Genomic DNA, 14,880 nt, shown 5'->3' with positions numbered 1-14,880 from the left:
TATTGCTGTGTCAGAGCAGAGAATGTTAATGAGTTTTCGAAGTTATATTTTTCGATGTTCCTTCATCTGGAATAACAAATAAGTACTCAAAAAGATTGCATTTAACATTTGTGCCTTCTCTATTCATTAATATTCTCTGCTCTTATGAATATGTAAGACTACAGTGACATCCATGAAAAAGTCATATCAATATTCGGCCCTATTTCCATTGCCGTTTTAATTGCCGTTTCCAAGTTGTTGTCATTGTTATCGTCGCTTCGTTCGTTGACGTCGTTATTTGTTTTGAAGAAAATATTTCAACAATTTTGTGAATTTAAGTACGTAATAAGACGATAATAATAATAATAATTCCTTGTCCTTTGGCTCTAGCATCGGATTTGTTGTGTACATTTTTTTAAATTCTGAATTTGGCTTCTTCCATACCTTAGATATACATGTGCATACATACATACATATATCTATCTACTTGTATGAGAAAGTTTTCGTCGACCTACTTACTTTTCAGAGCTCCAAAAAACTTATTCTTCAGACAGGTCATAAAAGTTGTGGCATCGCTACGTTAAGTGTGTAGATCTACAATAAAAGGAGACTATTGAGAAATAAATCACCACTCATCCAAAATTTTCGTTTTTCTTTTGTAGGCAGAGTACTTACCGGTCCCTCACCCTCGCATGTACATATTTATCTAAAGAGTATGTTCAATTTTAATAAAAAATAATTTTATTATACCATATATGTATATATTTTGTCACGTATTTAGAGTAAAAAGTCATTGAATCGTATAGATACCACAGTGAGGAGTCAAAACTACTACTAGTACTAGGGGTTTCGTGATGAAGTTAGCACCAATGCTTTTTGTAAAGAAGACAAAAACAAACAACAAAGCTTTTCAAATGACGTCATTTGAAAAACAAGTGTGGAATAATTAACTTAAAACAAGGTCTCTTCCTCAACTTTGGTTAAGCCCGGTACAAATGCTAGAAAGAATGCTGCTTAGCCTCTTAAAATATAGCTTATAGAAACACAACACCCAGAAGGATGTCTGTATATATGCGTATGTCTGCCCGTCTGTATATATGCCGTTATAGATTCGCTGCAGGAGACGTTAACGTGTATTTCTTGTTTTTTTTATTATTTTTCTATCAAAAAAGGAGAAGGAAACATTTTATTTATTATTTTATATAGTTTATATCTGGGTCCAGTTGAATTGAAAATTCCAAGCAACAAGTATGTAAAACTTGAAATGACAATTGCTTGTTGATGTTTGTTGTGAATTTATGAGATATTTTTTTAGATAAGGAAAAATTCGTATTTTATTTTACAAAACGAGACAAACATGTGCGAAGAACGGATGTGCCTCCTATTTTGAAATTACGGCAACCTTTGCTGACACCAGTTTTTTCCTAGTTGTAATTTTACTGCTTCGTAGTACAGCCTTCCTCAGCACATATCTAAAAATAGTTCGGATCTGAGTGGAGCCCCACACTAAAACATTCTACTTAATGTTCATAATATTTTAAAGAATAACATTCAAATTTTTAGTACTATATTAATACTTATATTTTTTTATTTCTAATTGTTAAATAAAATTTCGAAATTCTAACAAAGTTACTTTTGTACTTCAACACCTGATCGCTATTGTAAAATTATTTTAAGACACACATTAACTAATTCTTCACTCGAGAAAAACCCAGAGTTCTTCGAGAATTCGGGATTCGTGCAGCATTATTGGTAATTTTAGTAGTTGTTCATATGTAGGTATAGTACATATACATTATTGAAGCATCGTTACATAATATATATGTATTTTATTTTGTATCTCCTACTTATAATCGCAAGTTCTTAAATGTACTACTTCACATTATTACATATGTATTTAGCATACTTATGTTCACATATGTATATGGTACACTTAAATTTATTGCTGTTCCTTATTATAACGTATTAGATAACATAAATAGTACTAAGACTTGGCGCTTACATCACTTGCATCACATACACACATAATTTAATAATATTGTTTAAAACACGTTTGTGGGTAAAAGGCGAAATACTGTTTTATTCAAAATTAAAGCCCGTTATTAGCTACCGTCTGTGGTTGTGCGTCCTGCGATGTACAAGTATGAGGTAGCAGATATTGTTGAGAGGATCTTCGCTGAAACAAATCAGACACGTATTTCGCCTGCAAAGAAGAGAAAAATTAAAATTAATTATACATGAAATTGGGTTTGTTACATTTCTTTTTATTTTGGAAACTGTTGATGCAACTGTTGACTAGTAACTTATATATTAAAATCAAAATTGACAATTAAGGAAGGGCTAAGTTCGGGTGGAACCGAACATTTTATACTCTTGCTACTTGCCAGGATCAAAGCCGGGAAAATACCTTGCACTTATTGCAAAATAATTTATGTATTGATTGTTCGACGAAATCGTGGATGGATTTATATCTTTTTAACTTACATATTTTATAGGTCATAGACTAAAGTAGTTTTAATAATATATTTCATTCCCGTCAGCGAAAATCATAGTAAAATCATTCTCAAATAAGACATATCTAATTTTAACTCAATCGAAGCGGCTAAATTTTGTCCACTTATTTTACCTAATATATCACACATTTTGACCAACCTAAACGGTTTAAGACAGGTGGGAAGTCGGAAATAACTATATAGAGTATATTGATTTTATCTATTTTCGGCATTACTATATATTAATAACAGAAAAAGATGCCTTCAGAGCTTCTTTAAGGTACCACACATACCATTAACAATATATAAAGAGTAAAATCAACTAGATGTTTAAAAAACCTGATATTACTTATATGGGTCTGGGTAAATTTTTACCCGATTTTATCCATTTTAGGAACAAAGATGAACCGTAATTAGAAAAACACGCTTTCTCAATTTTATTGAGATATCTCAACTTACCGATAACTGCGATATAAAGTCAGCCAGAAGTTCCAAAATATTTCTATTAGGTATATGGCATACTATTATTCGAAAAGAATTCTCTCCGAAATTCTGTAATATATCTCACAGATTTACCGATATTTTCGATAAAAATTCACAATAGGAACTGGGTACACATATTCGGTATATGGGGGCTTGAATAGTTTTGGTCTTAAGTTGACACACCTCAAAGTTTTATCCGAATACATTGATTGGTTCTTGATTTACTGATTACTGAAAAGTTAAAGAGTCAGATTAAATTTAAAATTGTGTCATAAGAGAAGTAGACGTGGTTTTTGTGTGATTTCACCTATTTTCACACTGTAATGAAGTAATGCCAGGATAACATTACATACTCATTTTGGTTGAAATCGGTTTAGTAGGTCCCGAGATACGTGATTTCACCTAAATGTTGGCAGCAGTGCCACGCCCATAACCTCATTTTGACCCCGGCTCCTATAAACGCCTCTATTACCATCACTGGTGTAAAATTTTATGCCTCTAACAGATTTATTTATATGTGCGATAAATTTAGTAGTTTTTAACTAAACCGTTATATGGGTAGTGGGCGAATTCACTCATTTTCACAGTAGGGATGCAAAACAGATTTACCCTGAGCGAATTTTGTTATTATATGGTACTTTGAAAGGGTTAGGAAATATGTACATTAAATTTATTAGAGATCTATATGCCCCTCTTCAATACAATTCATTGTACTTAATAACAGCCTGTATCTTATTTTGGAGCCCTTTATAGGTTTTCGATTAATAGAGTTTTGTGGTCGTGGCAATGGTCCAATTCAGCCATCTGCAACGCCGAGGTACATGTGTACCAAGTTTCATCAAAATATCAAATCAAACTATCGGTTGCACGAACGGACATTCAGACATTCACTCGGAATTCAACTCGTCACGTCATCCTGATCATTTATATATAACCCTATATCTATCTCGATTAGTTTTAGGTGATACAAACAACAAAACTATTATACTCTTTCGCAACATGCTGGAAGAGTATAAAAATGGTGTGCTGTTACGTTAATGCACTATTTACGATCATCTTTAGGTCAACTATGATCGTCGACTTCTGTTGTTGAATAAAATTGAACTCAGGAGATTAGGTAAATAATTGAATTGGCTTACATTAAACACTTGAATTGTTGGCGGTGTGCAGGCCAGCGTATTACTCTACTGTACTTTAAGCAGAAAACAGTTTATAAACGCAACCAGCTTCACCGCAAAGGTCAAGAGAATGCCAGCATTACAAATAAAAGAAAAACCAGTCATGCATGCTATTTCAATATTTATTTGATATCGATCCATCTCTATCCATTAGAATTTTGTATTGTACTAAAAGAGGTAAATTGTTTTTCTTAAATCCTAACTAAAAGTATACATAAAAATCTAATTGAATCATGGACTAGTACTTATTATGTAAAACTTTATATGTATATGGAAGACCCAGGCCACGCCTTGCCGTGGCTAAGGTATAATTAAATTATTTTTGAGTAAGCTGTTTAATATAGTAAAAATATTATTATAGAAATTAATCTCGGAATTTTTTGCTGTCAAGATAGCCCGATTACACAGCCAGCCACAAAGTGCTGCAATTATCTGGCAATTAGCCTAATCCGATTTTGAATAGTATTTTGTTCATCTGTTAGTAATTGCTCACTCTTCGCGATAATTTGAGATAAATTAAATGGTCATATTGTTTATACTTCCATATCATTCATTATACTTTATTATACTCCAATATGTGCAATTAAATAACATAAATATACACGACGCACATATCAACAGAATTGTGTAATAAAAACAATAACATATCAGCTGTAAAAGAAAATGTCATTGACATTAAAAAATAAAGCTTTTTTAATTTCCGATCGCCACCAAACCTTACAGGATCACTCGCTGTCCAACCTGAAGCTCTCCCTAAAAATGTCATTGAAATCGGTCCAGCCGTTTCGGAGTTTATAAGTTTATATATATAACAACAATCAACGTTGGTGATAAGTTTATTATTAATTATTGAGACCATTAATTTAAATAATAACTATCCTATCATTTAAGTTGGTTTCGGAGTTTATAAGGAACATACGTACAAACATTCTCTTTTATACATATATAACAACAATCAACGTTGGTGATCAGTTTATTTTTAATTATTGAGACCATTAATTTAAATAATAACTATCCTATCCTTTAAGTTGGACCAAATTACATATATACAAGGTGCAATTCAAAAGTTTCAGGACTTTTATTAAAAAACGAATATTATTTGTTTTTTTGAAAAATTTATTGGTCGCCTTCAAAATAGTCTCCTTCCGCCTGAATACAACGTTTTGCACGTTCAAGAAGGTTATCGAATGACTTTTTTAGGTCATTTGTCGGTATAGCGTTGAGGATGGCTCTCATTTTCTCATTTATGTCCTTACGACCACTTTGAAAACGTTTAAACCACTCGCGAATACGGGATAGACAATCATCGCCATAAACTTGTTTCATCATTTGATGAGTTTTTGTAAGAGTTTTATCAAGTTTAAAACAAAACTTAATGTTGGCTTTTTGTTCGATGCTTATTTTCCGACCGACACTACAAATATAATGTCACATGTAGCGCGATATCTCAGCTGTTATACAAGTCATCTGTTATATAAATTTTATATGACAACACTGAAGCCACTAGAAGCCGCGTTGTTTAAAAAGTCCTGGAACTTTTGAATTGTACCTTGTATGCCAACATTAATGAAAATCAGTTGACTCGTTTTTGAGTTCATTCGAAACATACACACCGATACTAAATTTTTTTATATTAAGATATTTTTTAAATGTTTTAGTTAAAGAAGTAAGTGATAGACTTTGTTTGAATTAAAAGCAAAACACAATATAAAAATTATTAAATATTATCAATTTTTTATCCTATTGTTAATAAAGGGTGGAACTCAGTTTCAAATTATTGTTAAGCTAGACAATTTAAAATTTCGGATTTCAATAAGAAATGACTCGTAGGAAATACAGTGGAGGCAAGTAAAATAAAACGACTCGAAATTTAATTGAACTTTATAGTTCTCGTGTATTTTATTTTATGTCTCAACTTTTCAGCTTCGACTTAAAAGTTTTAGCTTTTCGTTTACTCGTCACAATTATCCCATATCATGTTGACAAAATGTATAAATGTTGGTTACAGTATGTTTGCGAATATACATATTTTCGTATATTTTATGTATGTATCTATACACAGTTTTTATCAGTTTTTTTTTAAGTACTTAATGGGCGTCAATGTATTCCAATTGAACCAATCCTTCGGAGCAAAGTAACGCTAGAAGAGTTAAGGAGATATGGCGTCAATGAATATGCTGGGTTTTTATAAGTACATACAAACAAATGTTTAAGCACATAAATTTACATTTTCTAAACACATATAAATATCTAGTAAATGATATTAAGATAAACTTGTGCAAACTGAAATTAATGCATTGAACATTTTCCTCTTTAGAAATAAAAGAAGTGCAAATTTTAAGAAGTATACATATTTTACATATTTGTTTCACAATTCGTTGTTTTTTTAAGGAGAAATGAGACTAAGAAAAACTTACCACAATGACGGCAGTGACGGCCCCTATTGTGGAACCAGTCAGCACATCAGACCAATGGTGTTTGTAATCGGATACCCTACTCAAGGCCGTATACCACGCGATCATAATAAAAAGGAATTGCAGAAAGTGTCGCAACAGCTTCGATCCATGCCAATTCATGCGCGATTGTAAGTATAACTGTAAAAAGACATTTTTTATTCATTTCTCAGATATGATAAAATGTAATAAAATTTTGTAATTACCGCGGTATAAACCATTGTGTAGAATGTAAAGCTTGAATGCCCACTGGGGAAAGAGAGACGTACTTCTTTCAGCATGCGCTTTGAAGAATCATCACCTCTACAGGTGAAATCCTCAATATACCTTCCCACATTAATAGCATCGTCGCAAGTGGTGCCGTCGGATATGATAGGCTGGCAGACCTATTTTACATAATGTATAATGTTTAGAGAAATTACATTTTTTATTTTAATCCTAATTAAAATCAACATATGACAACAAAATGTAAATAATAATGAAAATTTAATTGAAATGTCATTTAATAAACTAGTTTTATAAAAAAAAACAATGAGTGCAGCACAGTACACGTGATAGAAGTGAATACTTCTTTACCGATTCATTGAGAGTGAGGGTAAAATAAAGAGAAAAAGAGAGAGGGATAATCGAAATAATAAAATGATACAAATTTAATATTTAATTTATTTCTTCAATTTGTACATTATCTTCCTTCGGAGCACGTATAGATATAGCGGATACTATGGCTTTATGGTAACTGAAGTAGGAAATCTGATTCAAAATAGTGTAGATTTTACGTAATAGAGCATCAATCGTTGTTCCTCATTTAGTCATGGCAATTTTGCGGTTCTTACTCATATTCAAGTATACCAAATTTTTTCACGAAGAAAGTAAAGTAATTTACATTAAAGTCCCCACCGAGAATCAATGGTATGTGATCATCATGCCAAGGTGAGCAGCACCGCCATGAGCGGATACATAACTCTGTTTGAAATACATGATACAAGTTTTCTTTGGTTAGGAGATATGTACATGTGTATATCAGGGTTGTTGTAAAATCCAATTGCGTAGTTATCAGATTTTCAATTCACAGAATCTGATTATATTTTCGTCTTTTCGAACATACGCAAAACCAAAATTCGAATCAGCTGTTTACTATTGGGACAAAACTTGCAAATGAATAAATGTGGAAGCGTTTGATAAATTTAAAATATTGAATAAATCTACTAAAGTTTATAATGAGTTGCGCTATTTTAGCTTTTATTTTATAGAAAAAAAGCAACGAAAAAATTAAAAGGAAGAAATTAAGAGATCACAGTAATCCACTTGATGCACCAAGGAAATCGCATGGGATATTTAGTTTGCATTTACTTGTATGTTTGTATACATTCTTATTTTACAGATTTATATCACATTATCGACGGAATAAAGACGATTTTGGGTGTTAAATTACGTTTTGTAAATCCTCTGGCATTTTTTGTTTTATTTTTATGTTTTTACCTATAGAAATAATGATAAATTAAATCGTAACAATTATATAATTACTATTTTCTTAACTTACATTTCAAATCTGTCAGCGACTATCCTCTTGCTTTGTTTTTAATAATAAAACCGAAAAAATTGATTTCCATGACACCCAAAACCGATACAATTTCTGTTTCGAACGTTAAACCAATAATATCTGAATTCATGACACCTACTACATTTTTTTATCGGTTTCAATTCTGATTCCGACAGCTGTCAGATGCTACAACAACCTTGTATATGTAGATCGCTGTGATGGCAATATTTTACAATTTGATTTTTTACATTTACTCAAGCTGATATCAAGCTTACTGTATGTGCAGTGGAATTTATTGCGCTAATATGAAAATGTGGAGTGTCAATGTTTAATGTATCGCATTCATCAGAAGTTTGCATTGATATTGCAGCCGCATGTTATAGCCCAAACAGTCACCGACATTCCTCTCTTCCGTACTTACCGCCCGTATTAAACCAAATCTGTCAAAAGTTATGCCCGTAGTTGCAACGCAGAAATCAGTTGTTCTCTTTTGTTTTCATTTCCCCAATATTGCCATTGTTCTATTTGTATACACGATTTTTCACACATTTAGTTATTTTGTTATAATATTTCATAATGTAAAAGCTCGAAGCTCAAGTCCAAATATATCTAAATATAATAGTCTCTATCTATTTATTAATAAATGTATTCGATTGTGATTTTGAGTTATTTTAAGAATATTTCAAATATAGTTGTCATCAAGTTTATTTTTTAATTACTACAAAATATCGAGGTTGACAACCCTGCATTGCAAGAGATTGCTCTCTAACTCTCAGCTCACTCATTTCTACGGAATCAAATTTTCGCGGATATCCTACAGTACGGTCTTTTGGAGCGGACGGTAGAAGCGGTGGTGAGTGTTCGTTTACATTGCGCTTTCATAAGATAGGTCGTATCAGCTGACGTACGGAAGGGAGGAATTGCGGGGACTGTTTGAGCTGTTAGCCTATTGGTTTATATTTTTATACGCAATCATATTTATATGCAATCATATTTATTTATATGAAATGAAATTTTTTGAATATCTAGAATATAATGCATAATTGATTACATTTTAATTAAAATTGCTTATGTTAGATAATATAATATGCTTTCATATAAGTAGATATGTCTACAATACACCGGTGGCACACCAATTAGCACACCCTTACATATTCCAATAGTACTGCTTAAAAACTGCAGACAACGGTATTTTAGGAAATTCTTTTTTTGTATATTAATAAGTTGTTATTTTGCCGCTATAAATCACGCAGTACTGAAAACTTTGGGGTCGCTATCAAAGAAGTATACCTTTATTTCATAAAGGCTTTTGACTCAGACTGGCATTTTAATTAGCACACCGTGCCATCAGAAAACTTTTTCGTAATTTTGCGTCGTTTGCGTTTAATGTTGTAATTTTTGTCTAAGATTAGTTGTAAATAAATTTTTTAATAGACATCAGTGTGAAATATTAAAAATGGGATGTTCCAAGAGCTCCAGTGAAGAGGATAGGCGCTTAAGATGGAATATGTTGCAGGAGGAAAAAAAAAAGTGAAATTACTCGTTGCATTAGAAGTTCGCAGAAGAAGATTGAAAATGCTTTCAGATATTATCGTAAAATAAAACATTTGTAAATAAAAAGAGATCTAAACGCAAAAAGACCATAAAAAGAGAAGATTCACTCATTGTTCGGCAGGCAGGTTTTTCAACTTCCTCGCAAATACGAGCTACAACGCAGGATGAATATGGCGTAAACATTGCCAGCAGGACTGTTAGACAGCGGCTTTTGGAAATCAAACTTCGGGGATGCCAAAGTTTAGAAAATCTAAAAGTTACACACAATAATCGAAATTGAAATTTGTCAGACCGCATAAGGATTCTCCTCTTTCCTTCTGGAATTCTGTAGTTTGGAGCGACAAATCTAAATTCAACTAACACGGGTCTGATGGAAGAAGTTATGTGCGATGCCCCCAAAGAAAGAATTAGGCGCGAAGTAAAACTGGTTCGGTGGGGGAAGTGTTATGGTGTGGGGTGGCTTTACGAAGCATCGTGTTGATCCTATTGTTCAGATAACGCGCTCGCTAGATTCTGTAGCATACCAGAAGTTGCTTGAAAATTATCTCGTACCATTTGCGGAATAAAGTCCAACAGGACAATGCGCCCTGCCATAAGTCAAGGTCTGTGATTCAGTGGCTTCAAAACCAGGCAGTTCCATTGCTGAATTGGACTGCGCAGAGTCCAGAAAATCTGTGAGCAATAATAAAAAGGCGACTCATGGCACTGAAACCGAAGACAGTGCACTATTTATGGATTTGGTGTTATCTATGCCAGGAAGATGTACATCCGAAATTTCCCAAAATGGATCCCCAACTAAATATTGAGTAAATATAAACTCATACGTTTCTTTTTTTCAAATTACTTTAAAAATTTTATAAATTTTTTTACTTGTTTTTAGATGTGTTGATCTCTTGACCGAACTGCTTAATAATAATACGATTTTTTTATGGTTCTATTATGTGTTTTTTAATTACTAATTTGTTTCCAATCAACATTATTTAATAAATATTACTGATTACCTTCTCGGTATTTTTATTTTTTCTTCAATTTTCTTTTAATTTTATTTAATGCACATGGGAGGGTGTGCTAATAAGTGTGCCACCCCTCTATATACATTAGTACAAGTATATAACGTACTATCATAATATCCTAAAAATCTTAATATATTAAAATAGTAAAATATGTAAGTCACGCCTTTCATCATTTGAATCTTACATTCACATCTATCAGGTACATACATATGTATGTATGAAAGTAGACTTCAAATTCAAGTCAAGATATTATTACTTATCAGTAATATATTCTATACGTACATTCATATGTGCGTATAATATTGCAACACAAATAATGCATACACAAACCTACATTCATATGTATATGCGTACACATGTAACTATGTCATAAGCAAAAACTACAAACATTGTTCTACAAAAAGTTTTAAGTTTTTTCTTATATGATGAATTTTGTATATTTTTATATTATTTGTGAATTTTGGAAATTATTGTGATTTTATTTTGTACCTATATGGGTGATTTAGGCCTACGGGGGAACCGAGCACCCAAAACTAACTTCGGTAACTCGCCTTTTGTATACCTCAGCGGTGGTGTCGAAATTACAAATTCCCAAAATATGTAATAAAAATTCCCTAACTTATTTCTTTCCACAGTGGCACCACTGTCAAATGTTATAAAAAATGTGGACTTTTACAGCGCTATCTCGATTCAAAGTGTTTCGGATCATATTATCCATGGCAGACACCATAAAATCTCCCCGAGCATGTGTGTGCCTACAAGCGTTTTTTCGCGACGATGGCAAAAGTTAAAAATCATAAATTGAACAATTTCCTGATGCTCCCTCTAGAAAGGAAAAGTGACAACACCGCAAGCCCACAAAACACAGAAAAAAGATACGTGTGGCACTTGGGGACTGCCGCGGTAAAGCTATTGCATAGCATTTTTTATCAACTTATGCAATTATAATTATTTATTTATTTCTTATGCATTATATATATTATATTATTTAAATTAAAATACCCAACATTTATTAAGATTAAATATTATTATACATGTTTCCGTTAAACATATGCAGAAACTATTTAAACCCTTTTTTGTGATTTTTTAATATATTAAAACAATTTATTTTCGAACTTTCAATACTTAATCAAAAGAATAAATGTATAAGCTCCAATTAATAAATCACATCACAAAAGATTTCAACACATACATTACAATTTCAAAATAATTAAATTATTTTTTAATTCCATATTTATATTAGCCATTAAAAAAATTGTAATTGTATATTATTCTTGAATCACCCTGCTCTTCAATTGATTTGTTCCGCTTGATATATGCGAAAATACGCCTACAAGTATGCAACCATTTTGCGCATACTTTCTGATCGTGTTAGGTTTATTTCCGTTACGGAATTTCTTGATTCAGTCCCCGCGCTCAAAGCCCGCGATAGAAGCTATGCAATAGCTTAAAAAGTGACAAAAGTGGCAACACAGCTTTTGACGACTTATAATATTTTACAATTCTAAAATATTTTTCCATGGCTAGCAAAAATCTCCGTCGATATGTATCCATCAAGGATAATGGGATGCCCAACTCTTTCCAGTGTGAGAGCGCCTCAAAATTAACGTTTTTTATAACATTTCGCATTGTAGCCAGATCAGTCAAAATAATAATTTTTGTGCATTTAAATTAAAATACCCAACATTTATTAAAATTAAATATTATTATACATGTATCCGTTAAACATATGCAGAAACTATTTAAACCCTTTTTTGTGATTTTGTAATATATTAAAACCTTTGATTTTTGAACGTTCAATATTTAATCAAAAGAATAAATGTATTAGCTCTCAATTAATAAATGTTTTTTATAATTTTTAGTTGAAAATCAATACTACTAAGCATGGTATCACAAAAGATTTCATCACATATATTTCAATTTCACGTTTTCTTTCATTTTCATTGTTTTTCAATTTTTGTTAGGGATCTTTAACAGCGGCAACAAATTTCTCTGTTTACATATTTTTCTGTAGGATTTCAGTCTGGCCGTCCCGCTTTTTTCAATTGCTAAACGTCAGACCTCCTGAACTTTGACAGTTGCTTGAGTTCATTAGGTTTTGACGTTTAGCAATTGCGAGTGAAAGGCGAGTTGGCCATCATGGATAAAATGATCCGAAACTCTTTGATTCGAGAGAGCGCTGTAAAAGTACACATTTTTTATAACATTTGACAGTGGTACCACTAAAGAAAGAAATAAGTTTTGAGATTTTTTAATGTATTTCTTGGGTATTTTTCGTTTTCCATTTTCCAGAAAAATATACATAGTTAAAATTAGTTTAACAAGCTAGATATCCTATATGACGTCTAAATATATGTACGTGTATATTTTAATCACAAGATTTTCAAAATTTACTTTTAAAACTAAATTTAACAAAATATTTTAATATTTTAAAACACACAAGTTTTAAATAACCTAAACATGATCCTTATTTCTTTTTTATATACTCAATTAACAAATATCTTTTGATAATTTATTCAATTGGTACTGCTAAGCAAAACAATACTCTGCGAGAAAATACCCGCTCTTTCTTAAAAACAAAACTATATTAAAACTCTTTAAATAAAGATTGCAAATATACGTAAAAGTCAACAAAAAATCTGATCTCACAAATTACCCACTGATTTCGCAATTTATTTCTGCGGGATTCTTAGTGGTAGTTCATTGTTTTGGTTGTCATCTGTTCAGTAGCTCATGAACTCGTGGTTTTTCCTGGCAGCACTGAAAGTTCATGAGCTCTCTCAGAAGGCAAAGAGAGGAGTTATCTATGTTGGGCATCTCTTTATCTCTGGTATCCATGCTCATACATAAACATAAACAAAAGTGGTGAAACACGCTGATCGATTTCAGTTCCTCTGCGAAAAGTTAAATATTTTAATAATGGCCACACTGCGAACCTTCTCTATAACAGAGAACGTATATCATAGAGAAGGTTCACAGTGCGGCCATTAGCAAAATATTTCATGCTTCGCAGGGGAACTGAAAAAGATGAGCGTGTTTCACCACATTTGGAAGGGGTACTGAAAACGATGAGCGTGTTTCACCAAATGTCCACAATTAACATCAGGGGACTGAAAAATAGCAGAATTGAGCATTTTCAATGTTAATTGAGAAAAATAATGCTAATTTCAATGTTAAGAAATGTACGCTTACAGATTCGTATATTTACAATGCGCAAACGACTTTGGATATTATTTGAAGATATTCTTCCTATACAGGGTGGCTAACGAATCGTGCTACAAAATTAAACCGTAATAAGTTTCTTTTTAGTCAATGCATTACATTCAATTCTGTTATTGTATAGAAAATTTTATTTTATTTAAAAAATTAATTATTCTTCCATACTCAACCACGCATATGCGACACGAAATTCGGGATTGCCTCAATTATATATTTAATGGACTGCTTCAGTTCAGTCAGATTTCTGGGTTTGATTTTGTACACCTCTTGCTTGACATAACCCCATAAGAAAAGACCAAGCGGTCGCAAATATTCGTATACATTATATATGTATAATTATGTTTGCATGTAAACAAATATGAAAGTACCCATTATAATTGTTAATTTGTCTATATGCAACGTATGTATGTAAATATGTACACTCATTGTTTCATGCGAAATCTCCGTTGCCACGGACAACCAATGGCCGAAGCTCACGTTTTTTGTTTTCTTGTCAAAGAGTCACTGTGTCGAAGGACTGACGCGACGACAAAGCGTCACAACATTGTGTTGTTGGTAGAAAATCCGAGCTGTGCCGAAAAAATATTAACGAACGGCCGCCGATTGTCACCGCTTCCCTTGCCGCTCTAACAGCTTTGCCCACAAATCATCGTAAATATATATGTTTATATATGAGCATGCATACATATTGACGCAGATTTTTGTGAGACACGGAAAAATATTTTAAAATTGTAAATTTAAATTGTAAAATATTTTAAATCGACAAAAGCTTTGTTGCCAGTTTTGTCAATTTTTTCTGTGTTTTGTGGGCTTGCGTGGTTGCAACTTTTTCCTTCCAGAGGGAATATCAGAAATTTGTTCAATTTATGATTTTTAGCTTTTGCCATCGTCGCGAAAAGAAGCTTGTAGGCAAACGCATGCTTGGGGAGATGAGAGGGTGTCTGTTTTTATAAATGAAGCGAGGGTGCT

At 32.2% G+C, this 14,880-nt stretch overlaps 1 protein-coding gene and 1 long non-coding RNA gene across 3 annotated transcripts in view; one reads left to right on the top strand and one right to left on the bottom strand.

The window, feature by feature from the left end:
• The first annotated feature begins 174 nt into the window (after positions 1 to 174).
• LOC138857202 (uncharacterized) lies at positions 175 to 6,964 on the top strand. Its single transcript, XR_011396235.1, has 2 exons — positions 175 to 317; positions 6,524 to 6,964. It is a non-coding gene; the product is annotated as an uncharacterized lncRNA (long non-coding RNA).
• Positions 698 to 14,880, bottom strand: part of wun (wunen) — a 65,166-nt gene continuing 50,983 nt past the window's right edge. Inside the window, exons 4-6 of one of the 2 annotated variants that reach the window (XM_070109135.1) lie at positions 6,792 to 6,971; positions 6,550 to 6,726; positions 698 to 2,182 (exon numbers count right to left, since the gene is read on the bottom strand). In XM_070109135.1, coding sequence (XP_069965236.1) covers positions 2,069 to 2,182; positions 6,550 to 6,726; positions 6,792 to 6,971 — 471 coding nt within the window. In that variant the 3' untranslated portion in view covers positions 698 to 2,068. Of the gene's footprint in view, positions 2,183 to 6,001; positions 6,273 to 6,549; positions 6,727 to 6,791; positions 6,972 to 14,880 lie in introns of those variants that run through there. The other variant, XM_070109136.1, reaches the window with a different exon arrangement.

Source organism: Bactrocera oleae, chromosome 4 (genome assembly GCF_042242935.1).
Source record: "Bactrocera oleae isolate idBacOlea1 chromosome 4, idBacOlea1, whole genome shotgun sequence".
NCBI classification, from domain to species: domain Eukaryota; kingdom Metazoa; phylum Arthropoda; class Insecta; order Diptera; family Tephritidae; genus Bactrocera; species Bactrocera oleae.
Note: the sequence above shows the minus strand (reverse complement) of the source record. Positions and strands in the feature narration are given on the sequence as shown.